General features: G+C 35.5%; 1 protein-coding gene across 3 annotated transcripts in view; it reads right to left on the bottom strand.

Moving 5' to 3' along the window:
- Positions 1-26,380, bottom strand: part of ATP2B2 (ATPase plasma membrane Ca2+ transporting 2) — a 350,045-nt gene that overhangs the window by 28,316 nt on the left and 295,349 nt on the right. For all 3 annotated transcript variants that reach the window (XM_052678357.1, XM_052678358.1, XM_052678359.1), the window contains 6 exons: positions 19,500-19,741; positions 18,704-18,938; positions 13,181-13,360; positions 12,066-12,153; positions 5,942-6,048; positions 5,036-5,227 (listed from right to left, as the gene is read on the bottom strand). In XM_052678357.1, the coding sequence (XP_052534317.1) occupies positions 5,036-5,227; positions 5,942-6,048; positions 12,066-12,153; positions 13,181-13,360; positions 18,704-18,938; positions 19,500-19,741 (1,044 nt within the window). The remainder of the gene's footprint in view (positions 1-5,035; positions 5,228-5,941; positions 6,049-12,065; positions 12,154-13,180; positions 13,361-18,703; positions 18,939-19,499; positions 19,742-26,380) is intronic.

Below are 26,380 nucleotides of genomic sequence, written 5' to 3'. Positions count from 1 at the left end.
GTGCTACACTGTTCAGTCAAGTGTGAAAGCTCATTCTAAGCTGAAGCCAAAACATTAAATACACATTAGTCTGGGCAGGAGGTGGAATTAAATTTCCACTACAACTCCACCTGATTTCTGATTAGTTGGTGGAAACTAAGGAAAATAGCTATCAGCTAAGGAGCTTACTCTTTTGTTACAGATTTTATTCACTTGTGCTGTAAAAGTGGAAGGCAAAGTCAATGTCATTTTTGCTGCATTTTAGCCCCTGACTGGCTAGGAATGAATTCTTCATTTGCTGTCTTAAAACTATGGGGATGGAAGTTTATCAAACTGCAAACCTCCCAAAATCATGACTTATTTGTCAAATTTCTTTCCACTTGACCTTGGAATAGGTTAGCATTGGCCTAGAGGTAAAAGGAAAATGTCCCTTAAGTCAAGTGATGTTACACTTCATTTTGGAAACACTTAAAAGTACAAATCACAAAAGGCTGGAAATAAACTGTAAATCTTTTGTGACATGCAGTGTCTCTAAAATGTTAGTGCTTGTAACTTTTGATTTAGATGACAAGCTGCGTGGGAATGAAAAGGTATTTTTACCCTTACCCCTTTATTTCTACTTGTCAAAGTACACATGTATCCATTCATAAAAACAAGTGTGTCTGGTAGTTTGTATACATAGATGTAAAAATAAAACCTTTGCTAGCACTGCTAGATCACACTGTCTGATAACTGAACGGAAGTGGCCAATGGTTCTGTGCCTTCTGAAAAGATTGCAATAAGTTATAGCTTTTTTTTCCAATTTTCCAGTAGTATTATTTCACGTTTTGTCAAATACAGTTCTGCAGTAAACCATGTAAATTACTGTCTTACACATGTAAATATATATTCTTCCCTTTTTTTTAATAAGGTCTGTAAAAACAGTAGGTGATTCATGCAGCAGTTCATTGCTGAAGTGCTTTTTAATTAGCATTTAATTTTCCAAACATGTCCTTTTAAAAAATTAAGTCTTTCTTTAGTACGAGAATAATAACTTGAATACAAAATGTTAAAATGTGGTCTTTGTTCTATCTTTCTTTAATGCAACCTTTTGGAATAATTACATTTCCTCAACAGTTGGAAGTGGAGATAAAATTTTGCACAGATGTAGATTTGTTAGCTTAATACTTCCAGTAAAAAATGTTTCCATTTGACTGAACTACAATTTAAAATCTTATATTGTACATAGTCTTTTTTTTTTTTTTAACAGTTCCAAATATAACAACCTAATTATTTGCTTGATATTGTGGATACTGGGGACTGGAAACAGCATGAAATTTCATATGGAAATCTATATGATGCTCAGAGACATGTAATAATGATTCATTTGCAGTACAGCATTCACAATTGGTAGGCAGAGTTCCAGAGTTCCAAAAAGAACCCTCACTGCATTGAAGGCTCTGCAGTCAGATGTTACCCAGAGAAATAAGTCAGATTACAGTTGTTCGTAGCTCATTAGTCCAATGAAAAAGAAATCAATTGCTAAACTGAAAGAAAAATTACAGGCAAACTGTTCAGGATGGTCATACCCTCACCGCTTTAAAAGCATGCACTGGATTATAAACAAAGAAGGAAGCAAGAGGTAAATTAATTAGATTACGTGAAAGATTAGGTGAATTAATCTGTCTCAGCTGTACTGTGCCATGGAAACTGCACTGACCATTGCCGGCTGCTATGTACACAGTGGACAAGTGTGCAGCCGTAGACTGAGTGATCTAGATTCAACTTTTAATCAGAGACTTTGTGAAGTTGGGTTTTCTTGTATGACCTACGTTTCAAAGCATTTACAGAACCACAACACAAAATGTCACTAACAGAACTCTCATAGATCAAGGTGCTGCAAGCTGATGCAGGGCACAAGCTAATCTAGATCACTCTAAGGGGCAGCATCACTTTGGCAGCAGTCACTTAGGACGTGATTTCTGCTTTCTTAACTTCACACTGGGACTGATGACATAGGATAACAAATGACCATTTCCATTAGTCCTATTTAGCCTGCATAATAAATTCTTCAATAGCCAAATGCTTCTCCTTTTTAATTCCTCTCTAAAATTGCAATAGCATTAAGTATCATATAAATGTTGGATACTGAGTTAAACTATTGCAGCAACAAAGGAGCACAAAGAAGAAACATAGTAGACACTCTCTGCAAAAAAGCAACATCAAAAAGTCCTAAGCGTAGAAGAAGCTTAATACATCTTAGCGTGCTGTTTCTGAACTACAGAAAACCTTTTCTGAGAGGTAACATTAAGAAGCATGAAATAAACATTGCCCCTTAAATTGAAATTTTCTCATTCTAAATTTGATAAAACCACCAAAAGGGTAGGCTGGGTAATACTCATTAACCTGAATATTAGTCATGGACTAAAATTAAATTCTGTGTGTCAAACAAAGCCAAATTGACTACCTGAAAGCAAAGTAAATTTCAATCTACGTACATTTTGAAGGTCATAGAAAGCTGTGCTGCTTTTTGGAAACTCTGGATTTCAGCTTTATTTATTAAGAACTTAATTGATTCAGTCAAAATAATAATTAAAAACCTGTGCACAGTTTTGCAGACTTCTATCCATGCACATCTAGCCTACTGTATGATTTTTCAGTACATTTGTGCATTCTGTGCTAGAGCTATTATCATAGCAACAAGAGAGTGCAGTATGTTCCCAAGTGTAATTTTTAGTAGAGCTTATGAGCCAAACAAACATAATGCCCTTTCACTGCCTAGAATCTTTGAGTCAAAGCCTAACATAATAATGTTCATTCGTAAGGCAAGATCCTTGCTGAATGAGATTGAAATGAGAGCTGCTTGAGATTATCAGCAGTCAGCCAGTTCAGTGTAAACAGAACCACAGTGGAAATAACTGCTGCCTTTTTCCTAGTTTCAATTTTAGCTCCTTTCAGATCTCTTCCTTTACAGAATATTTATGTTTTTACTGCCAAATTAATGAATTACATAAGAATCTCTTTGTGCAGAAATACACAAATTCTAGGAGCTTGCACATTAGAAAAAACCATCAACAGAAACTGTGAACCTGACAGTCTCAGTGATGGTGTTAGAGACCATGGGGTTAATACAAACACACTGGGCCTGATCCGGATCCTTTTGGAAGCTGATAGAATGATCCAAAGGATGAAAAAAGCTCTGGAAATAGAAAGGGAAACATGCCTGCATTGATCAAATGCTACACAAGACCTCAATGTAGAATAGTCTTTGCACTGATTCAATAATGCTTACCTCTTCAAGAATGAAATAGAAATTTTTTACTTAACAACTAGAGTTAATTTTTTCTGATGCTTTCAGAAAGCAATGAAAAATCAGCGGACAGTAACAACAACAACAAAAAAATTGCCTGACATAAATGTGTGTCAATTCTGATTGAATGTCTGCAAAACAAGGGCTCAAAAGGAATCAGTCCCCTCAGTTCAATTCTGGTACTCTTACCATGTTGCTATTAGCCCTTTTTTTGTATATTATTTAGTACAATTGTTGAAATCTGGAAAGATTTACCTTCCACATCTTTATTACTTATTCATGTAATTTCTGTTGTCAGTAAAAAGCACTTTACAGCTAAATGTTTTCTCAGTATGCTTGTGATCATTTTCCATGGGAAAACAAAGTTTCAGACTTCTGTCTTAGTCATAGGCTCAGTTGTGACAACAAGGCATCGTGAAGACATGGAGGCAGCATGGTAGACAACTAGCACTTAGCACCTTGTCGTTTTTTACTTTTCAGAAAATCAATAAATTGAGGTTTTAGTGCTTCTTTTGCACAGAGTAAAAATACTTACTTCATATATTAAGATCACTGCTGCTTGCTTCTAAAACCAATTTCTGATTTCTCTAAGAATTTCAGCCCTAGCTCTAATGCTTAATTAGTTCAGAGGAGATAAATGACAACAGTTGCACCCACTCAGCTGCTGCGGTGCGCTAGCAGAAGCTGGGAACTGGGAGACTGCTCACACACAGCTCAGATACGGCCTCTAAACGTCTGTCAAGGCTTAGGAGAAGTTTGACCTCATGGTTTCATAAAGGTACATGAGTTTCTGGTTTCAAGGATTAATTCCATGATTGCAATGTAAGTTTACCCCAGAGCAGAGCTAATAACTTATTCATTGTTCTGCTCAGGTGTGCATGAGGTGGAATTTACCTGCTGAAACAGGTACATGTGGCTGCATGATGTACACAGAAACATCAGTGCATCTCAACCAGAAGAAGCTTTTTCTAACAGTATCTCTCTGCAGCATCTGAAATGCACGTTTATTTACATTTGGGGGAGTAATAGCATTAATAAACTACTGGTTTTCTATTTTTTAATGGAGGATGAACTTCCATTATAAATACTACAAATTCTTGAAAAAAGAAAAAAAATATTAATTAAGAAATAGTAACTTGTAGGAAAAAACATGGTATGCTTTTGTAAACGACCAAAACGTGTTGCATGTGCAGCAAGACTACAATAAGAGATTAGTGTAGAGGGAGAAAAGGGGATCCAATTCTAACTGTGGGCATCATTTAATTGGCTTGTTATTTGCACCTAAGATTAAAAGGACTTGCCTGAAAGCTACAAAACAATTGTTTTATCAATCAAAATGTTCCCCTGCTGGGATTACTTCTGTGTACTGCTATCTTGAAAATAATAGTCTCGTTTCATAATTTGTCATTAAACACATACTTATTATTTGAATATTCTGAAAGGAAAAACAAAGTCACTTCTTCCAATTCTTGGCACTTTCTGCTCTTTCATCACAGGCTCAGTCACAGCAGTAATATGCAGCCAAAAAAAGGGAGGAATTTACTTCCTAGATAAGATGGATTTGCTCACTTCCTTTCGTCAACAGCTATTTAACACTTACCAATTTGATCCTAAGTAAATCCTTAATTTTCAGAAGAACTTCAGAAAGAATGCTTGTGTTGTACAAAGTAAGAATTAAATGTAAATCACCTTCATCTTCAGTTCAGAAAAGATGTAGCTTAATAGGATTTGGCCTCGTGCTTTTAGTAATGCTGAAGTTATCCTTACCTGGGTAATGCATGCTCCAGTGAAAGCCACTATCACAGCCACAATGTTAACAGTGAGCTGGAACTGCAGGAATTTGGAGATACTGTCATACACATTACGTCCCCACATTACAGCCTTCACGATGCTACTGAAATTGTCATCTGTTAGGATGATATCTGAGGCCTCCTTTGCAACATCTGTTCCAGCAATGCCCTGGAAAAAATAATTGGGAATAAAATTGCTAGCAAGTACATGGACAGAACATAAACCTCTGCATACTCAAGGTCATAGTTACATAGAGTTACCCTGCACCGTAGCAGTGATGCTGAGTATATTCTGCACTTCATACTCGCTAGGATGTTGGCTAACTGAATCTATTTTTGAAGGTGAATAAAGAAGCAGAAAAGGGCATTGACAGAAAGCATTGGAATTCCTATCATGATACTGCTGAATGCTGTGTAGCATCAGCTTATTGACTAGTTAACTTTTGAGTTGTTCTTGTGTGGTATTTTTTTTAATCACTGAGAATATTCTATCAGTATATTTGAACAGAAATGATAAAAATAGAATTACGTATCTTAATACATATTCTCTATTCATATATGCTCAGAGTCATAGTATGTTGGGAGGACATGTTTACATGTAGCACTGGATTTTATCAATGAAAATGTGTACTGCACTTCTAGGAAGAACACTAAGTTCATTTTTCTGTTCAGGCATTGGATTTTACTTAGTCAATCTGCAAAATATTAAGTATAAAAATAAGCAAGACAATCTATTATACGGAATTAAAGGATTCTGAAGGAACGCAACCCATCCCTTCCAATATGTTGCTTCATTTATTATCCTTCTCAACACTTCAATAATGAAAAACTTACAGCAGATTTATAATGACACAAATGTTAATAAATAAGCTCAAGATTATACCATTGCAAAGCCAACATCGGCTTTCTTAAGTGCTGGTCCATCATTGGTTCCATCACCAGTCACAGCTACAACCTGCCTCTGCTCCACCTGTGTGCTGTCAATAATACCTGCAAAAAATGTATATGTCTGTGTATGCATACATATATATATATAAAATAGGTAGAAAGATAAAACTTCCCTGGTTCCCTCCAAGCAGTGCCTGTGTAACACAGATTGCATGAATCTTACAGAGATTAATAGTTGATTTCTAAGGAAAATAATGATGAAAGACGTGATCAATATTATATTCAATATCCCTATTAGAAGTTTTATGGAAATATCCAGAACCATCAAAAAAACCAACAAAATTTGCACAGACATCAAAGGATATATGGTCAGCTCTTTCTATTCTTCTGGAAGGTTTCTATTATTCATAGTTATGTATCACAATAAATCTGTTTCAGTCCATCTCTTGACTAAACTTCAGCGGAATTTTTTTGCTGAAGGTTTAAGATCATGTTGAAAGTTTTCCTGAACTTGGTTTTAACTATATTGCCTGTTTGGCTGAGATGCCTTCTGGCAATCAGTAGTGAGTATAACCTAAAGATAACAAATGTCATTAATTTTATCCAGCTGGAACCAAATGACCTTTTTAACAGAAAGATGTTTGACAATGATTTGAGAAGACATAAAATAATTCTATGAATTCTGAACCCAAACATTCTAATAAATAGTCCCAATAAAATAATTCCCACTTTCCTTTGACAAATTATCTCAAATTGAAAACACTAAAAGCAGTTGGTGAATTGATTTTCACCTAATTGCCAAAAACAAAACTATTTTCTACTTATGCAGAAAGATTTAATACTTCTACAGTCACAGAAGCATCTCTGCATTTTAAGAGGATGGGAATAATTCTTTGCGCGTGATTTTATTTCCACATTAGAGTCCATCTGTCAATTTATTGGGAATACAGGATTTCTGTGTAGGTAACATGGGGGGAGGGGAAAATGACATTTCTTTTGCTAAAATATTTTGCACAAAGCCATACCATATACTCCAAAAACAATTATCAAAACCTATCCAGTGTGAAAAGCTTTCAACTACTCTGGGAAAAAAAATAATTCCCATATCAGATAACCATCCAGAAATAGGAAATTGCAGATTACAGAGCAATAGCAACCTCTTGGCAAAGTTAAGTCTTATCAGACACGCAGAAGATTGCAGTGCAGTATGGAAGCAGTTAAGTGTCCTGCATTTTTCAGTCTTAAGAAAAATTGTAAAAAGAGCATTCGCTTTCCACTGGCACTATGAACTCAAATGGTGTATTATTCTGATAACATCTTAGAATGAGAGCTTTCAGTTTGTTGGGGTGATTTACTTTTGGTATTACTAAACAAACAGGAACAACAGCTGACATTACTGTTAAAAAGTATCTTGTCTTTCCTCTTGCTATCAATTTGCTCTTTGGTTTTAATTTAATAGCTTAAGCTTCTAAAGAAATTCATTAATACTATGACACTTTGTGCTATTAACTGCTCCAAACAGGTAGAGTGCATCTTCTCATGATTAGATTCCAAATGGGAGCGCAGCCTTCATGAAGCTGAAGGGTTTTCAGGAAATGACTTCCTAATGGATATAAGTAGTGGCCAAATGTCAACGATTACACTACTCAGCTGCCCATTTTTATCCATAAAAGCAAGCTATGCAGCTGGGATGAGCCAAACACTCTCCAGAGCACAGAACTGTATAATCAGCAGTCACGGAAAGACAGATAAAATGTTGTTCTTGCAGATAGTGGCTGAGACGCTGATGGTAACCATCTCAGCTACACAGAACCATCAGAACCATGTATGTATGGAATAAAAGTCTGTAGTGCTATTGGCAGAGAGAAGGTCTTTGAGGAACTTCTCTGTAGATCAGACAAATTTCTAAAATGAAGCAGCAGCAATTGTTTAGGATTCAGAAGATTCACCTTTGCTATTCATAGCTATAGCCATGCTCCTTGACTTCTCAATATTATTTTAAATGTTTCTCCTCCTTCCTTCCTCACATCGCTGTACTGTTGAGCTCTTTTTTTTTTTTTTTTCCTTTCTTTTGATGTCATTTTGTTAATAGTTGTGATCTATTTTTACAATTTCATCTCAGAAGTTTTCTGTAGTATGAAGTAATATCCTAATACAGATTTTACAAAAGGTATACAGACACAAAAGAGGGATGCCAGGGAAGGGCATTTTACTTGAGCTGTGGAGAACTACTGCTGTATTGATCAGTGAGAAGTTCAAATGAGGGTAGGATCTGACAGATTGCCAATCACAAAGTGCCCATTTCCACTCAGTGATAATGGGCAAAAATAAAAATCAGTATTAATTTCTCAAGCCTAACAGTCAAGTAAATTGTACAAAATAAACTGCTGTACTCCAGTTAAATGCTTGCATACATTATTTCAATCAACCACCTTTTGCAAGGCATGTCAGGGGAATTCATAAGGTTTGGCAAAGATTTATCTCAAAACAGCCTTTACTGTTTCGCTGATCTGTGCTCTCCTCTTAAGCTGTTCAACTACAATTTTTCTCTGCCAAAATGAATTTTGTTCAGCACCCACAGGAATATACCTAGAGCATAACATTACAGTCAGTTCCAGATACTGATTCCACTGATGCTATGCGAATTTGGGACGCAGACATGAACCTTCTTTAAGACGTTAATTTGCCAGAGAAAGCAACTTGTTTCTGATGAGGGAAAAAATCATATTTTTGTTTTTTTAAAACAACTGTGTATAGCCAAGAGGAGCACTGTATGTACAATACAATTGTGCTGTGAAAGATACCAGCACTGCATACACAGCTGTAAGCATTCAGGATGTACACAAGTTCAGGTGCTACTGATGCAGGAAAGCTGATCATCCCATTCACTTAATCATATTTATCTTTCTTTGACAAGCCAAATAAAGACAGATGTGGTAATACATTTTCACGGGCTTGTTCTGTTGAGATTCATGTTTTACACTTTTCAAACCTCATGTTCATCTAACAAGAATTTAGAAAATCTGACTGAAGGAGATAATTTGAATTCACTTAATGCTTACCTACTTGCATGACAGAACTTCAAAGGTTAACGTGAAAGTGTTTAAAATAACATTACAGACAGCATTGGTAAGTATTAAGTGAATACTGTTCTGCAAAGATCATGATAGTAGAAAATCAGGGAAAAATATGGCACAAACGTGTGGGATTTTTGTTCTGAGCAGGTACCTTTATATTTCAGTTAGAAGACTAATATTTAAGTTCAGAATTTCAGTTGATTCATTTATTTTTAATTAATTTACCTAGCGTCATGGCATGTCAGTACTAATGAGGTCAGCAGTACAATAATACTGTCACAAGGAAGAATATTTGGAACATTTTAGTAATTAAAGGTAATAATTACAAAAATTTCTTCTAAAGTTTCTTTTCTGCTTTCTAATCTTACAAAGAAAGAGAACAGCTGTTTTTAGTATCATGGAAAAATAATCTCAACCAAATTTAAACATACTGGAAAACACAGCTTCTTTAACTTGTAAGCTGACTATTTTATCTTCTGCATTTTCTGATAAGATGAGGATGCTGTTTCCATCAGTAACAAGCTGCTTCTTTTTACTGTTTTAAAAACCAATATGACAATTTTGAAATATTTCAGTAATAATATAATGACACATCACTATAGATAACAAGCATTTGTATTGCTATATTTTAAGGTAAACAATAATTTGAAATCATACCAACTGACTTCATGAAGTTAATAAGAGACTGCATTTCAACTGGATTGAGACATCTAAGTGAACTGTTTTTGTTTCACTGAAACACTTTGGGATGCTAAATCACTTTGACATTTTTTTTCAATCCATCTCTATTTCAAATACATAAATATTTGAGAGAACACGCTCTGCCCAGCCTTAAATGCTGAGCCATGTGTTTCTCTAGTCCCTCAGCAATAGTAAAAACAGAAATGTAAAAGAAAAAGAATCCTTTTGCTGGGTGAGACTGCACTGTGTTACAGAAGAAAAAAAAATTCCCTCCAGCAGCCCTGTGTCATTAAAAATTAAATATAAAAAAAGTTTATTTTGTGATGTGTGTTTTTACCCTAAAGCAGCTAGAATACATCAAAGAAAAGAAAATCCTCTTGATCCCTCAAGTGTCTGAGAAAAATATAACATTTTAACAAGAAGCTCAAAACTAGAGAACATTTAAATAGTTTCTTGTAACTTTTAATGGCCCTTAGAGTATTGCCATCCAAAAAATTCCATCATGATTTCCATAGGCTTGTTCTTGAACATTGTTTGATATTTAATTGGTCTATCATTTGACTTTGTCATACCTTAGCAACATTAATTGTATTTGTTATATTCAGCAGTAGTAAATATATTTTGGATTGTCAAAGTACATATGCTATAGAATATCAGTAATTTGTTGCTTATTTTTCTTCAGCTTTTATTGATTTCTTTTTCTCTGGCAAAGGTTCTGTTTTCCTCTTCAGGGAAAATCCTACATGATTCAAATGAGTACTTCCAGGGGACTTTTTTAATCAACTCAATGAAGCATAAATTGCTGTATGCTTCTGGAACAAATAAAGCTATAATAGGCTTTACAAGTCATGCCCTACAAGAGCTACAAGACACTACATCATATGCAGTAGGGCAGCTAACTTTGTGCTGTTTGAATTCTGAGATGCAGAACTAGTAATAATGTTGTCCAAACCAACCATCTCCAAACTTTTGATTGTGAATGACTATCAGTAAAAATTTGAGCAAATGCCCCCAAAATATACATATTATTTATAAATTGCACTCATACTACTATACTAATATGTTAGTCACATTAAAAAAATAACACAAAATACAAATTGAAAAGGATAAGATAGAGATGAAATAAAATTAGTTCAAAAATGAGATTTTATTTATAAATGATAAATATTTTCTTACTGCATCCCAGTGGACTGTCTTGCACCTCACTTTGGAGACCACTGGTCTCAACAGTGTGTCAAGAATGTGAATAACAGCAGTCTGTTTCCAGCTGCCTCATCTTGTGTGCTATGCCAGAGCTTACACTGATCCTAGTACTTCTGAATGAACTGTGCTTCTTGAGTTCTTCACGTACACTAGTCCCAACCTCAGAGCCCAACTGATCCAGTCTTCAAATTCTCCAGGAAACATTGGCTCTGAAGTCATTCAGGCATTTTAAAAAAACTACATCCAGATCATCTGTAATCAGTCACGTAAGGAGTCATTTCAAGACAACTTTGGCATACCAAAAGGAGAGAGCCAGAAATGATTTTCCACCTAAATCTGAATTCTTTAAGCAGTCAGGACAGCTGAAAGATCTTTTTGTGGCCACCCACAAAAACTTCCTGATCAGAACTTTTCTGACTTACTAAGCTTTTGATTGTGAGATCAAAGGTCAAAAGAACAAAATGTCAAGCCAGCACTAAATGTGAGATTTGAAAAAGGTTTTGTAAAGAATGATACAAATAAATTCCCCTTTTAAAGAAGCATCCATCTGTAAACGGCATGGTGAGACAGCATGGTTTCTATGGTACAGTTTTTATAGGACAAAAACAGATTCTAAAAACAAATGGAAATTTAAAGGAAATCTATGCAGAGCACACAATTAAGGAGTCTACAGGAAAATGGAACTGCCTTGAAATAGGTATGACACTCAGTCTATGCCTAGTTACATGATTTTTGAAAACTAATATTGTAATAAATTACTATTGTAATAAGGAAAATTACTCATTTTTCAACAGTATTTTTCTAGCCAGCAAAAACACACTTTCCCAGCCAGAGCCTCATTCTAGTCTAATTAAAAATTCGCAGGGCAAGTAAGTTAATACTTTTACTTGACTTATGCTGACTGATACTTCTGCTATTCCTGCCAATGAGTTTCTTTTTGTTTTCCTTTTGAAAGTTGAGGTAGAATGCAAGCACAAGGGACTTATTTACCAAGAAAGTTTTCTTGCACTGTGAATAGAGCAGTGATTTGTAATTAAAGATATCTCAGATGCATTTTAACAGTAATATTTTTACAATGCAAAAGATGTACTGAGCCTTCTCCAATAACTTTGCCATTACTTTACATACATGCTCACATATGAAGGTGGTCTCACTCACCTTTGACCAAAGTATGTTTGTCCGTGGGAGACGACCGAGCAAGTACTCGAAGCTTTGGCCAGATTTTGTCAATCCGCTCTTGCTCAATCTGGAAAACAGTAACAAAACAACAAGGTAACTGTTAGTCTGTAGTTAGAAAAATGCAAAATACACTTGTGTCCAAGCAGCAGAGGATTCATTTCACTAAGATCTGTTCTCCAGAAGCACAGAAAAATTACAGCAGACATCAATGGCAGCAAGACCAAAAAAGTCATTTTTTGTACTACTGAAAGTCTTTTACTGGTTAACATAGGTCAATTTTTTCACTGTATTTTATCTGCCTTTCTTATGCTCTTTGCACATAGTCCCACTCAGAAACATGACTGTAGGATAGTACAGTTTCTCAAAGCCGATCAAACAGCTTACAATTTACAATTTGAAACGGGTTGTTTTATTCTGCATTATAATCCAAGTTCTTCATTTTGTCATCAGTAATGGCAGAATTTTCTCAGTTATACCACAGCAGCAACTAGGACAAACCTGCAGCATATCCTCATGCTCCCAGGATTCCTTCAGTCAATGTAAGGAGTAAATGCCTGTCCTCACAATGGATTCTAAGACACAGCATAGAGTTCACCTTTTTTAAGCTGGCTTCAATAATCTGTCTTTTATATGCAGAATTAAAAATCTGAAGAACAGACTGAAATTATGCAAACTGTTAGAATGAGTGAATGTAGTAATAGATGGATTACATAAAGTGTTATGAAGTGAAAGTATCTGATTCTCAGCATTTCCATGAGACTTAAGCCTGCAGAGTTGACTTCTTTCTCCTCTTAGCTAACAAACCTGTTTTTCCTGTCCTTAGTTTGAGTTTCTTGAAGGGTATGCTATGGTTCTAAAATATGCTGAATAAATCTAGCACAAAACTTGTAGCGGTTCTGCATTCTAAGAAGGAAAGAGTGGCTTTTCAAAAGTATTTTAAGTTGCAAAAGAATACTGCTAGAAAGAAGTACCAGTCTCTCCAAGTAGTCTTCACTGAAGCAATGTACGCGTCAGCACAGGAGAAGCAGCATGTCAGTATTCTCACTGTTTTTGTGGCACATTCTTAATATGTATGGATTTAGCACATGAATTACCTCTCCCTTCTCATTTCGGATCCTCCTGTTAAATTCTTTCCCTTCAAGGCAAAGAAAGTCTTCTCCTGGATGAATGATTCCACATTTTATGGCAATGGCACGTGCTGTGTTGATATTGTCTCCAGTGACCATGCGGACCGTAATTCCAGCTCGCTGGCACTTTCTTATGGCTTCTGGGACCTACAAAAGCAATATAACAGGGAAAGAAAATTTCCAGATATGAGACAGAAATACAAGCCAGATGTTCCCAATCAGGCCAGTTTTCAGGTCAGTTTTCAGGTCAGTTGCCTAAAGATTCTCTTGATTTTAATATAAACAGGAGTATTCCGTAGCTTTTTTTTTTTTTTTCTTTTCAGCACTGTGCTGAACCTAAAATATTCAACATACATGAAAACATGAGAATACAGTTATCTTGTACAGAAAAATAATATAATTTAACTTCTGATCCAGATTTTCCTTTCAGTAAAATCAAGTTTTTATAACAGCATTAGTACTCAAATTTATGCATATCAACAGGTGGAATTTCCAGATATAAATGACTTCAGTGTTTCATGAATCATTTATTTTAAAAAAAATTAAAAACGAAGGATGATTTCCCTTAGCTTTATTTCTTCATGAAACTACCTTCTACTGCTGCACAGTAGGGTATATCAGTGACAGAGAATTTAGTGTGTAATGGTACATGAGATGAATGTAGAATCTACACACTTGAAACCAATTTATTTAAAAATAAAAAAGACTTTTTAAATAGAAATATGCAATGAAAAGAATTCTCATTTTAAAATAATAATAATCAGCAATTTTCAAAAACAAAACAAACCTATTCAGTTTAAGAAATGGCATCAAAATGAATATTACTGACTACAGTAGCACCACCTTACTGTAGTCAGCCGTCAGTGTAGTGCAGTTATGCTGTAGAACTTGTCGCTAATTAGACTGGATTGACCTCATCCATTACTAAAGAAACTATCAAGAAAGGAGCCACCATTTACAACATTGCACTGCTAATGTTGTGCTTGGCAAGTCATTTTAAGTTCCCCTATGTTTACAGTGGACACTGCTGGGGGCAGCACGTTGCCTTTGATTGACAACCACCATTCTTATTCAGCATGGCAAATACTCTACTTCTAAAGAGTTCATAGAGCCAGAAAGGCTATACATTTTGGACTGAGTGTCACACTAGAGATAAATATTATACACCCTTAAACCGTACTGTAGATAATGATTATTCTAATCAGTGAGTACAATTTCACACCATGTTTCTGCATCTTCATTAACATACTTTTTCCACAGGAAATAAATAGTGCTATTCACTTGACTAATGATACTAGAAATGTCTCCAACACTTCTAAATCAACTCAGCCAGATGCATATATACAGGAAATAATGGCTTATCTGGTCAGTTGTGTTCTTTCCTCTTTAATAAACAAGAGGCAGTTGAGGCATCTCTTTCCCAAAATGCCTCATTGAACACCTAGTTGAGGAACAGACCAGTACTTTTCTCACTACTGTGAAGAAAACTGCTGCACCCACAGAAACGTGCCATTGGCAGAATGACTTTCTACATAGATGACAGAAGCAAGAGAAAAATCAAGGGTCAGAGGTTTATCTTCCCATTCCCTCATCTCTATTAACTGCAAATATTCTTCCCAACAATTGCATCCTGGAAACATTATTTGGGCCACCCGAAGCCTCTTTACATTATGATAGAGAATTCTGTGGGACACATACAACCAGCTCAGATTTATGACTTAAGCAAATGACTTCTGATCTACTCAGTTTCTACAGTAATAATAATCTTGACTACATCCCATTTGCCAAGTTGGAGCATCCTTAATATCCACTTAACTCTGGTGACCCTCATGCATAGGGTTATGACAGATTTAGATGACTGCCTCTAAATCCAGCATAGTATATGAACCATGAAGGAGAAAAATAAATTACAGTACAAACAGAAAAACAGAAATATTCACATAAAGTGCGGGTCCCATTAACCAAGGTCATGGGAGGACAACCTAGTTTCAAATACACCTCAAACTCACATATAGTTAGGGAAATAATTCTAGCTCCCACTTCTCTCATTTTTGGACAGCTGGTGGGTGGTATCTGACTTACACTGTGTACAGTAATTATGCCTAAAATATTGTTCATGTTTTTTAATGCTGTAGGGAAGAAAGAGTCGTGGCAGACTGAGTGGGCAGTGGAAGCAGATATTTTCCATCCGTATGCAGAATTTAGGCACATACTTCAAATGTTTAAATTTTCTTTCTGCAAAGAAAACCTTCCTACATATGCATGCAGAGGTTATCCAGTGAACAAATACCTACCAAAATCAGGTGACAAATACGTGAAATTTAGAACTGATTTATATTCAGTGCCTAGATATAACAGATTGGAGCTGTACCTTGGCAAATTGCTATAAACCAGTACAGACTCATTAAAGCCAATAAAGAAAGACTGACAAAATAAACAGACATATCTCTGTGGGCACAAGACATCATTCTGCTGGTTCTTTTATTGTAGATTTATTGAAGGAAAAAAAATGTAAAAAAAAAGAAGCTAACTATCAAGTAGGTATTTAGTTCAGTGGCTGATAAAAGCAGCTGCTGACAATGAATAAGCTAGAGCCTGAATTTCATCAACCTAAGTAACCAAAGTATGCAAAATTCATGGGTGTCCAGTGGTTACACTCCAGCTAAAGCTTGTCAGTTGCTGGATACCATTGTTGAATAATTCATCATCTTGTAATGCATGGAAGGAAATGCAATGGCAAGAAAGACCCTGCACTATAATCAGAACAGATGCAGTACTCTTGATAGCATGGCAACACTGACACTGCAGTATGCCAAATATGTGAATATTTGAACACAGCAACAGTGCATATAGGCAAAAAAATCTTAAGTAAAACAAAGTTAAAAAATCAAGCCTTTCTTAGTAAAAACATCGGAGCAGAAGGGACAGTAAAGATTTTCAGGATGGTGACACTGGATCGCTTTATTGGAATTACTTAATCTGCCAATTGTGACAGAATAAATCCTGATATCCATGAATACTGAGAATATCAATAAAACAGAAATAATAATAACAGTTCTCATTTTTATGCTTTTTCTCCTGCAGAAAACACTTTGATAATTTATAAACTCCAATGGTGTTTCTGTTTAATAGGTAGAATTAATCCTGGTAAAATAATATGATCATTTATTACAGGTCAGTATCTTACTATTTGCAACTACAATGGCAATTTGAGTGATACATAATTGAGTGAGATGTATCATACAGAGACAATTTTCAAGAAATTCATGTTGTTATTGTGTCTTGGAGTTTTTTGGATTATGAAACAGTTGAAAGGGATATGGGGAAAAATTCCCACAAAACAAAGTCTCAGAAAAAGAACTATAGGCTTGTCCAACATATGGCAAAATCTGAAATGATAAACATTTTATCATGTCTCTTGCAATGAAAAAAAAGTCACTACAATTTTTTTATGTTAATTACAAGAAAATCAATACATCAGTCAGATAATTTTCTAAAAACAAAGTGTTTTGATACCTTCATGTTCTTTGAGCCTTTAAACAGACTTTAGACTTGACCAGTTTGTTTGTACGAAATTACTGTCTATGAAATGAGAGCAGCTTTCTCATAAAACATGCTCAGAATAAGGAAAGGATAATTTGCAGCTATTTTAAAAATTATCTGCAAATCCTATTGCTACCCATTCCCTCAGTCTTACACATAATCCGACTTAAAGCTATTTTTGAACAATGTGTATCATTAGTCAGTTTTGGAGGTGAAGAGAACTGGTTCATAGTTCCATTGGTCACTGACACTTTACAAACTTCCTGAGCTTATCTGTATTCTAGTTAGAGCATTAGGAGTGGGATCCATGCAGAAAGAATATTTTAATATTATTTTGAAACAGTTTTCAAGATGCAGTGTGAAGTGTAGGGACAGATGGATTAGCAGCAAGACACCATCTGATGACAGTTAAAGTGAAAGCTGTTTATCCATTGACTGCAGAGGTAAAGGTTTTATCATTGTTTTCACTTAGCCAAGACTTACTGGATATGATTACATTTCTCAATACTAAAAAAAGTCAAACATATCCATGATCATTCAACGTGCAGTTATGCAATTGGTGCCTGTAGGTGTAATTGTATCATACTAATTTCCTTCACTTATTTTCCAAAGTTACAGCAGTCAAAAATGTATAAAGGCCTAATTTAAAACTGACTTAGGGAAATAATTTTCCTTGCATGTTTAACATTGCCACCGTTTCTCAGTGGATCAAACACAAAGATTTAGATGTTATTTTAAAAATCAAAAAAAAAAAAAAGAAGAAGAAGAACAAGACAGCAAAAAAGACCAATATTGGAACCAAGGTACTTTATGCAGAATCAGAACATACTCTTTTTGTGTAGGGAAATTCCAGTTACCATTCAGTGATCTTATTCCAGAGCAAACCCACAGTCATTAATCATCTACTGAAATAACTGCACCATCAAAGAATTAATTTCCTGAAGCAAAATGGGATAACATTTAATCACACACTCTCATCTGCAGTGGGTGTTGGGACTGGTGCTCTCAAATCACATTGTGCAGCTGCATGCTATGGCCATATGCTTATGGTTGAGTCAATGAGTAAAACATCAAAAGAAGATATTGCAGATGCCAGCATTTTATTCTCTAAATTTTAAATTTTGGGGTGTACCCTCAGTAGGTCAGTTTCTACAATGTAAAATTGAACTGATTTTCCACTGCCAGGATTAACTATCAAGGACCATGTATGTTTGTCACAAGCAATGTTTCTACCTCCCTTTGTGCCTTTGGTATTACTGTAGTAATATAATTCACAAGCGTAGTAGCAGGATAAGTCTCATTAAAGACTGATTTGGAATAATACGGCACCTCTTTCCAACGTGCACATACTGATTTTCTCAGTTAACTTGAATTTAAGCTTTAGGCCCATTTTTAAAGCCGTTTAAGAACAGTATCCCTGAAATCTACAGCATGTCCAAGATAAAGCTTTTCCTTGTCCAAAGATGCTATTTACAAGTTCTCCTGAATAGCACAAGTTACGTCCTTAGGACAGTTTGTAAAGTGGCAGATGTTTTAGTAAAACACAGATCTCCGAGACTACTTGTGTTAGCTGTGGAAGATACCACACAATTACAGTCATGGCAATTATAGTCACTACTCCTGTTTTTTTTCTACTTGCACCTCACCACGTTGAGAGCACAATAAAACTCCTGCTGACAATTCTCCCGCATTCTCTTCCATGAGAGAAATTTAAATCATTTAAATCCTCTAGCTCACAAAGACCTATGCTGCTAAATTTAAATGAACTTTTATCAAATTAATTATTTTTCTCAATCAACTAAAGCTTGTTTTTAAAGTTCACTACCATCATCTTTGTTACAGCTACATAAAACAAGAAAAAGGAAAGATGAAAACCACAAGAAATCTAGAAATCAATTCATGTTTCATTCTCTAAGAACTACTTTATAACATAAGAATTTAATTTACCTCTGGTCTTACTGGATCTTCAATGCCGACAACACAGATGCAAGTCAGATCAGATAAAATGTCATTTTCGTTGTCCCAGTCAGGTTCTGGGCTGCTGTTGAAGTCTCGGAAAGCAACACAGATAGTTCTCAATCCATCACAGGCCATTGGTTCAATCACTTTCTTCACCATTTCATCCCGGTCGCGTGGTCTGAAGATACGAGGTTCACCAGCTGCATTAAGGATCCTGGAACACCTATTTTATTTCAGTAAAAAATGAAAGTGTGATTGTATATTATATGACTGCTGAAAAGTATTTCCATGTATTAGTTCTTTTCCTTCAACATCTTTTTTATGCAAATTTCTAGATTAAACTCAAAGATTCACTACTGAAATATTGTCAGGAAGAATTTGTCTGTAACTTCTTATGGAGACTCTCAGACCCTTTCATCCATTACTTCCCAAAACCACATGTAATTAGTGAGCTAAGAACTTGCAAAGAAATTTAAACATCCTTATTTTCCAAATGTGTTTATGAACTGAAAGAAACTATTCATAAATGACTGAATATAGATGAAAAATGCATTAAAAGATCAAAATTTTATGTTAGCCAATGATAAAAATATGTCTAACAATTTTGTAAGTGGGAGGTGGGGATTGAGGAGAACAGTAACAGCTTTGTACTGAATCGTGTCATTTTTCTACTGTGATTAGCATATTCCAAATACCAGAATTGCCAGGAATGTCTCATTAGCATCAGAAAGTTCTGCATCATTAAGATTTTGGAAAAACACAACAAGAAATCCATTGAACTTACTTCTTCAGAACAATTTCAGAAGCTCCTTTGCTGTACATTCGGAAGCTACCATCTGGCATTTTAATGACAGTACTCATTGACTTTCTCACAGAGTTGAATGTGTAAACTTTATAAAGTTTCTCCTCAGGGATGAGGCTCCGAACAGGCTCATAATCCTGCTTCAAATCCAGGACAAAGCCCAAGAGACCGCATTCTGTCTTATTGCCCACCTGCCGAGGCAGGCCGCCCTCCTTTTCTGGTGGCTGAAAGAAGAAAAAATTCGATATTAGTTCCTATAACTTTGCTGTACACAATGTTTCTGCCCAATTAAAACAAAAAACAAAATTAAAACAAAGTTACAATGGGCAATTTAAAATCTGAATTGAAATACACAGTCACGTCCCTTCCCATTTTTAAAAACTACCCAAGTACATTCAGTCTCACGTCTTCTAAGTCAGCCATGGACAGTTGAAGAGTTTCTGATAGCATATCATTAAAAATGTAATTACTTACTTTAGGACCAACGTAATTGATTTTTATTTACTGCAAACAGAGTATTTGCTGTTCTCATTTAAAGAGAATTGCTTTTGTTGGTTTTAATGGTGAATTAAAGAAAGACAGCCTTTTGTTCTAGCAGCCAGTTCTTAATAAAAAGTAAATCTACATCTAATCATAATAGTAAATCTCCATGAAAATGGTATTTTCAAGAACCTGCTGAACAGTAATTCTACTTCTAGAAGCACCTGTTTCTAGAATACATTAGTCAGCTGCTGCAGACAGCAAATGCTTCATATGTTAAAAAAAAAAAAAGAAAGAGTATGTTAATCATTCTGTAACTCCTTGTGTTTCTCAGTATTTACAAGCACGAGGAGGGCTGCACTGTCCTATTAAACAAACATATTTCACATAGAACTTTCATAGGGGGGGGTAAATATCTCCAAATAAAAAGTTCCTGTGTTATGAAGATTGCAGATAGACTTAAGGGACTCATGTGAGCTCTAGACTGCTGATAACTTAAATTTTCCTCTACTAAATAAAATTAGAAAAGTGTTTACTTAAGCTATGAGACCCAAAAGAAGAAAAAGTTCTTTCAAAATTTTAATTTGCAAAGTATCACACCAATTAAAACATTTGCATTTGATAAGCCTAAGCCATCAGTTCCTGTGTGACTTAAACATTTCCCTCACGTTCTGCAGAATCAGAGATGAGTGACTATATTCAGAATGACGTCCCTGTTCTCAGCGTAGACTTTTAAATCCAGTCTACTTGTGAAATATCTGTGGGATGAAGGATAACTCAGGGAATGATAAACTCAAATTGCAAATCCGTAAACCTACAGAGATTTAAATTCTTGCAACAAGTTCTGTCACAAAGAGCAGAAAGGGGAACTTCAGGGAATTATTAGTAAATATCCCAGAGAAACACTTTTGCAGCTAGTTCGAAAATGAATGACTGATAGATAATAACAGACCAATATGGGGGGACAAAAAAAACTTGACCAGATTTACCTAAGAACTACATTTCTATCGCCAGACAAGGTGCATATACCTGGTGACAAATTGATATGATTTCCTTAACAGAGAGAGATGTTTCTAAGGTGAACAGTGCAGAATAAAAAAAAAATCAGTTCCAGAAAAATTTATCCTTTCAGAAACAAATTGTAACACTGCTAGATTTGATATGAACCATGACTCACATGGGTCAGATTTGTATTACTATGACATTTTAGCATTACACCCCATAGTCAAAGTAAAACACACCTAAAAATATGCTAATATGGTACATTAGTTTTATTACATACTGTAAAAGCATGCTTTCCTACAATCCCATAACAGTGTGATGCAACTTCCCTTTGGATTCTCAAATTCACTTAAGAATTCCTGCCTTAAGACCCAGTGACATACAGTTACATGTATTTCAAAGGATTGTTGAATTCAGCAGACAGAAAAATTTCAGGTAGGAATCAACAAATTACTCACTTGAATAAATAAGGTTAATTTTCACAACATTGCAGGCACACAGTTCTCAAAACATGCTAAGAACTTCAGGTTATTCAAAACAGTGGATTTAGTCAACTTCACTGCATGAGTAGCAGTGTTAGGGAGGGCTGATTTCTCTCCATACATTCTATCAAACTCATTCCATTTTAGCTTTAAATCCCTATTAATGTTGATTTTCTCTGCCACTAAAGACAGTTAATCTCAACACTGACATAAACGTGGACATAGCAAGCAAGGAAATCCACACTGGAAACCATTTAAATACAGACAGATTTCTTTCCAACACAAACACAGAATCCTAGAAAATAGTTTATTTATACGTACGATTTCATCATAAATAGCTGTGAATGGATACTGAGAAAATAAAAGTCTACCTACGTTTCACAGTATGCAAACTACAGTCCTTGCAAAATTTGGTTTTGTTTGTTCCTAGAGTAGATCACACTTCCCTCAACTCACAGTGGTCTAAAAATAGACTACTTTTAGTGATCATCTTCTGAATGCTAATACGTAAGCATAGGGAAAAAATACCAGTGAAAAGAAAATGAACAGACATTTCAGAAAGGTTTCAAAATCTGCTAACAAGTGGCCACCTCCCTCTAGAGCAGCTGCTGTCTCTGTACTCTTTGTACATTACATTAAAATAAAACATATGGTGATGAGAGCTGGCAAGTAGCACTTCCTTCCCTGTACTGTTTCAGCTGAAAATCTATATGCCAAAACTAGTTTCCTTGAAGACCGTTCTTGACAATCCTTTGCAGAAGCTGCTAGCTGTTAAAATTTTGTACTGTGGTGAATCTAAATGTATTGTTTGCTGAAACCTGCAGGTTATGGCACCTGGAACACAATTTAAAAGACTGCACAAAGTAGTTACTTTTGAATAATTAACTAGGAATCACTTCATTAACTCAGAGAATGAAAATGCTTTCACACCGTATGAGAAAAAGCCTCTGAAATGTGATTTGCAGAATAAAAACTTTTAAATGCATTGGTTTTCCTGAGCTCAGTTCTACTGGGAAGACATTGATCCGATGCTCAATAAATAGTTCCCACTAACCACTGTATAATTTCAAATGCTTCTCCCAAGTCTTTACATTATTTACGCAAGAATAGTATTTCAATTTTAAGTTCGTACTTTCATGTAAAACAAACTGCAGGCAGATGTTAAAAAGTTGTTACAACAATCAAATCAAAACAGGTCTCCAGGTCAAAGTATACCAAAACCAACAGTTAGCATCGATTTACTACCAAATTTGGATTTAAAAAGAAATTCAGAATTATTTCAATAGAAAAACACCAGTTAAAATGAGTGAATGGAAAAAAGAAAGATAAAATGGAGAGCATATCTTATAAAATTTTTCCATCTTTTAAAAATATATTAAGAAATAAAAAGGCTTTGTTTTTTACTATAACACTTAGTAAATTTCATTTTCTCATTTGCCATTTTTGATGTAAGAAGAGAGAAACTGGCAAGTATATCCACCTAGTCTTTCAAAATCAAAGTATTAGGGTTTCATATATTATATGAAGCCTTCACTTGTTTCAGGCTATGTTTTTCTGTTCTAAAATAACGATTATCAGAAATTTACCAGAAACTTCTATGAAAATAATAAACTAACTTTGCTAGATTATGTATTTATTGCATTGAATAGACATGTAATGTCCATTCACAACAGACAGAGGAAAATACATTTTTCAAATTAAATTGTGAAAAAATGCCTTTCTGTACTTGAACCAAAGAATCACAGAATAGCTGAGGTTTCAAGGGAATTCTAGAGGTCAACTTGTCCAACCTCCCTTCACCATCAGGGCCACCTAGAGCTACTTGTTCATCACCACGTCCAGATGCCTTTAAATCTCCAGTGAGGGAGAATCCACAACCCCTTTCAGTAACCTGTTTCAGTGGCTCTGCCACCCTCACCATTAAAAAGATTTTCTGTTGTTCAGAGAAAACATTTTGAGTTCCAGTTTGTGCCCCTTGTCTCTTGTCCTGGACTAGGCATCACTGACAAGAGCCTGGCTCCATCTTCATTGCATCCTCCCTTCAGAGATGGACAGACATTGAGTAAGATTCACGTGAATCTCCAGGCTCAGCTGAGAGGTCTCAGCTCTCTGTCTCCTCATAGGAGAGAAGCTCCTGTCCCTTCAGCATCTTTGGGACCCTTCACTAGACTCTCTTCAGTGGCAAAAACATCTCTTGTACTGTGAAGCCCAACACTGGACAGAGCTCTCCAGTTGTTTCAGTGCTGAGCAGAGGGGAAAAAATCACCTCCTTCAGGCTGCTGGCAACACTTTCCCTAGAGTAGTTCAGGATACCGTTAGTTTTCTATGCTGCAAGACTTCACACCTTCTGGGCAGACTACGTCTTCCATGTTAATTATCCACATGACTAGGACAATCTTATTTAACCAAGTGCAGACATTCTTGAAAAACCCTTATATATAGAAAAACAAACATACACATCCTGAAGATAAAATTCACTACACATCGCTGTTTTTAAGCTCTATACTATCAAAAAGCTATGAGTTTACGTAGAACAAAATAAAAAATACACTGAAAATAAAAAATAGCTCTTTGTACAGATTCTGATCTTCAGTCCTCTTGAGGACAATTCTAGAATTAAGATAATTAAGTGATGAGGAAGATCACAGTCTGTCCTCAGACTGTTTGGAATTTTAAGTGGGTTTTCACATAAACAAACATTAAGTTGTCTCTTTGTCACACAGTGCACTGAAAATAACACGTTATATTATAGATAATGCTTTCTGATAATATATTTGCCATTCGTAATCACCACTATAAGGTACAATCTTGTTGAAATTCATTTAAAATAAAAAATCAGTTTGAATTGAGGTCAGCATAAAGGGATTGAGAGAGAACTTCTAACTTCTTTGAGCTGCTTGCATAACTGTTTTGGCATCAGAAGCAACAGACTGAGTTAACCTTATGTACGTTCTGATCTCACTCACTGGCTTTAAAGCTCAACATTTAAAACTTAAAAGCTTTTATTTTTTTGAATGGTTTAAATTAGAGTAACATAAGTGTTCCCATTCATCTGTGGTGCCTGTTCATCAGAAAATGAAATTTCTCCTTTATACCTTCAACAGGATTTTAAATGTTCATATGTTATACCAACACAGATCTCTTCCTTTAATTTTCATATTCAAGCAGATCATTTCAATTGTATCCAATTTCATCCACAACCCCTAAGATCCTGATTTTGATCGGCTTGCTCCAAAATACATCATCTTTTGTGGTTCCATTACATAGTCATCATTTCAAGGCTTCTAATGGTACATACATTTTGGACCCGGTTTAGGCAGCAAAAAATGTATGTGCACCTCTTAATGCATACTGTGTATGTTCTGGAAGCAAAGACTGACATTCCAGACAAACTAAACCAAAAACACTTGAAATATGTTTCAGCAGTCTCAAGGGAGATCAAATCTGAAGACAAAAATTAGAAATGTAAACAATATTGTTTAATAGCAGTTGTAAGTTGTTACTTAATACTGGTGGGCAGCAGAGCTGCCTTTTCACTGAACCACTTACTGTATGTCTCCTTAATTACTAACTGCTAAATGCAGCCAGCAGTATCACATCACTTAGCTCTCTGTTCTACAGTGAAGTTGTGTACTGATATTGCATGTCAAGGCTAAATCAGGACTCTAAATCTGCTGCCTGTTCAAATTATTAAAGCCATGAGATTACCTCCATATCCCTCATAGCTATTGACCAGGACAAACTGCTGAGCTCAGCTGCACTGAGTAGGAGAGAAGCAGTTTAAAAGACTCCCCTATGTGACTCATTAGACGTGAGCTGGACCCTTCAGCTAACAAGAAGCAGGCTCCTCAGATGAGTGACAGCAGTGCCATTTGGCAGTGCCCCCCAGCACAGGACCCTTTCTTCTTATTTAATCGCCATTTAACTAAAAGATCTGTTCAGGCTTTCTAGCAAATTAATTGTAGGATTTTTTGACTCAGGACTGTATGGGGAGTAAGAAAGAATGTATCTGTACAATAGCTTCCTGCATCAGATTAGCGTCGGAAGTATTTAACATTTCTTTCTATTCTCTGAGGACAGACCTTGAAATGCTAAACAATTTATTTAATTAATGCAACACTGTGGTTTTGTTTAATTCTCATTTCTAGCACTTGAGATGGATACAGATTATGCAAGCAAAACACGATATAAAATCTGCATATTTTAACATCTCTTGTTGCCTCAAATAATGGCAATGCAGTCATTGTATTAAAAAGAGGCCAGCAGTAATTACGTAATGCAGCAAGCAGCATGACATTTCCTATCAGCACAGCAAAGTTAGGAGAGCAGCAGTGATGTGGCTCAGTGAGTACGGATTCATGTTTGTTTCAGCTCACGTAACAGGAATGAGCAAAAAATGATACTATCCATAAATTCCCCCAAGAGTGGTTATGAAAGACGAAATCATGCATGAAGAACAAACTGAAAGGCTGGTGTGACAGCCTCTGTACTCCCTCTCTGGTTGACTGTTACCCATTTTAACATACAGAGAGAGCTAATAGTTTGCCCTTAACTTTAATAACAAATAATTGAAGTATCCCTACAGTTTGAAAGACAAATTTACTTCTAATTCATTTGAATACAAAAGCATACAGACAAAAAATACTATAGCAAGCCTAAAAGTTGTTTCTTCTTCACACGAGTTAAAGGTTGATAATATCAATCCTTTTTTCACAGAAATACAAAATATTTGAGACAGAAAGGTATTAGAGTCTGTTTTGAGGGATCATCCAGTCCAGTGCCATTTCCAAAACTGGCCCAACAACAGCAGGTTGCTCAGCTCTGTGTCCAGTCAGGATTTGAATGTCTCTAAAAACTCTTCTGGCTTCCTATTCTAAGGTCTGATCCTGACTGTGAAGT

The sequence above is a fragment of the Tympanuchus pallidicinctus genome, unplaced genomic scaffold, assembly GCF_026119805.1.
Source record: "Tympanuchus pallidicinctus isolate F22 unplaced genomic scaffold, pur_lepc_1.0 scaffold17, whole genome shotgun sequence".
Taxonomy (NCBI): Eukaryota; Metazoa; Chordata; class Aves; order Galliformes; family Phasianidae; genus Tympanuchus; species Tympanuchus pallidicinctus.
The sequence above is the reverse complement of the archived record's forward strand: the minus strand, read 5'-3'. Positions and strand labels throughout refer to the sequence as shown.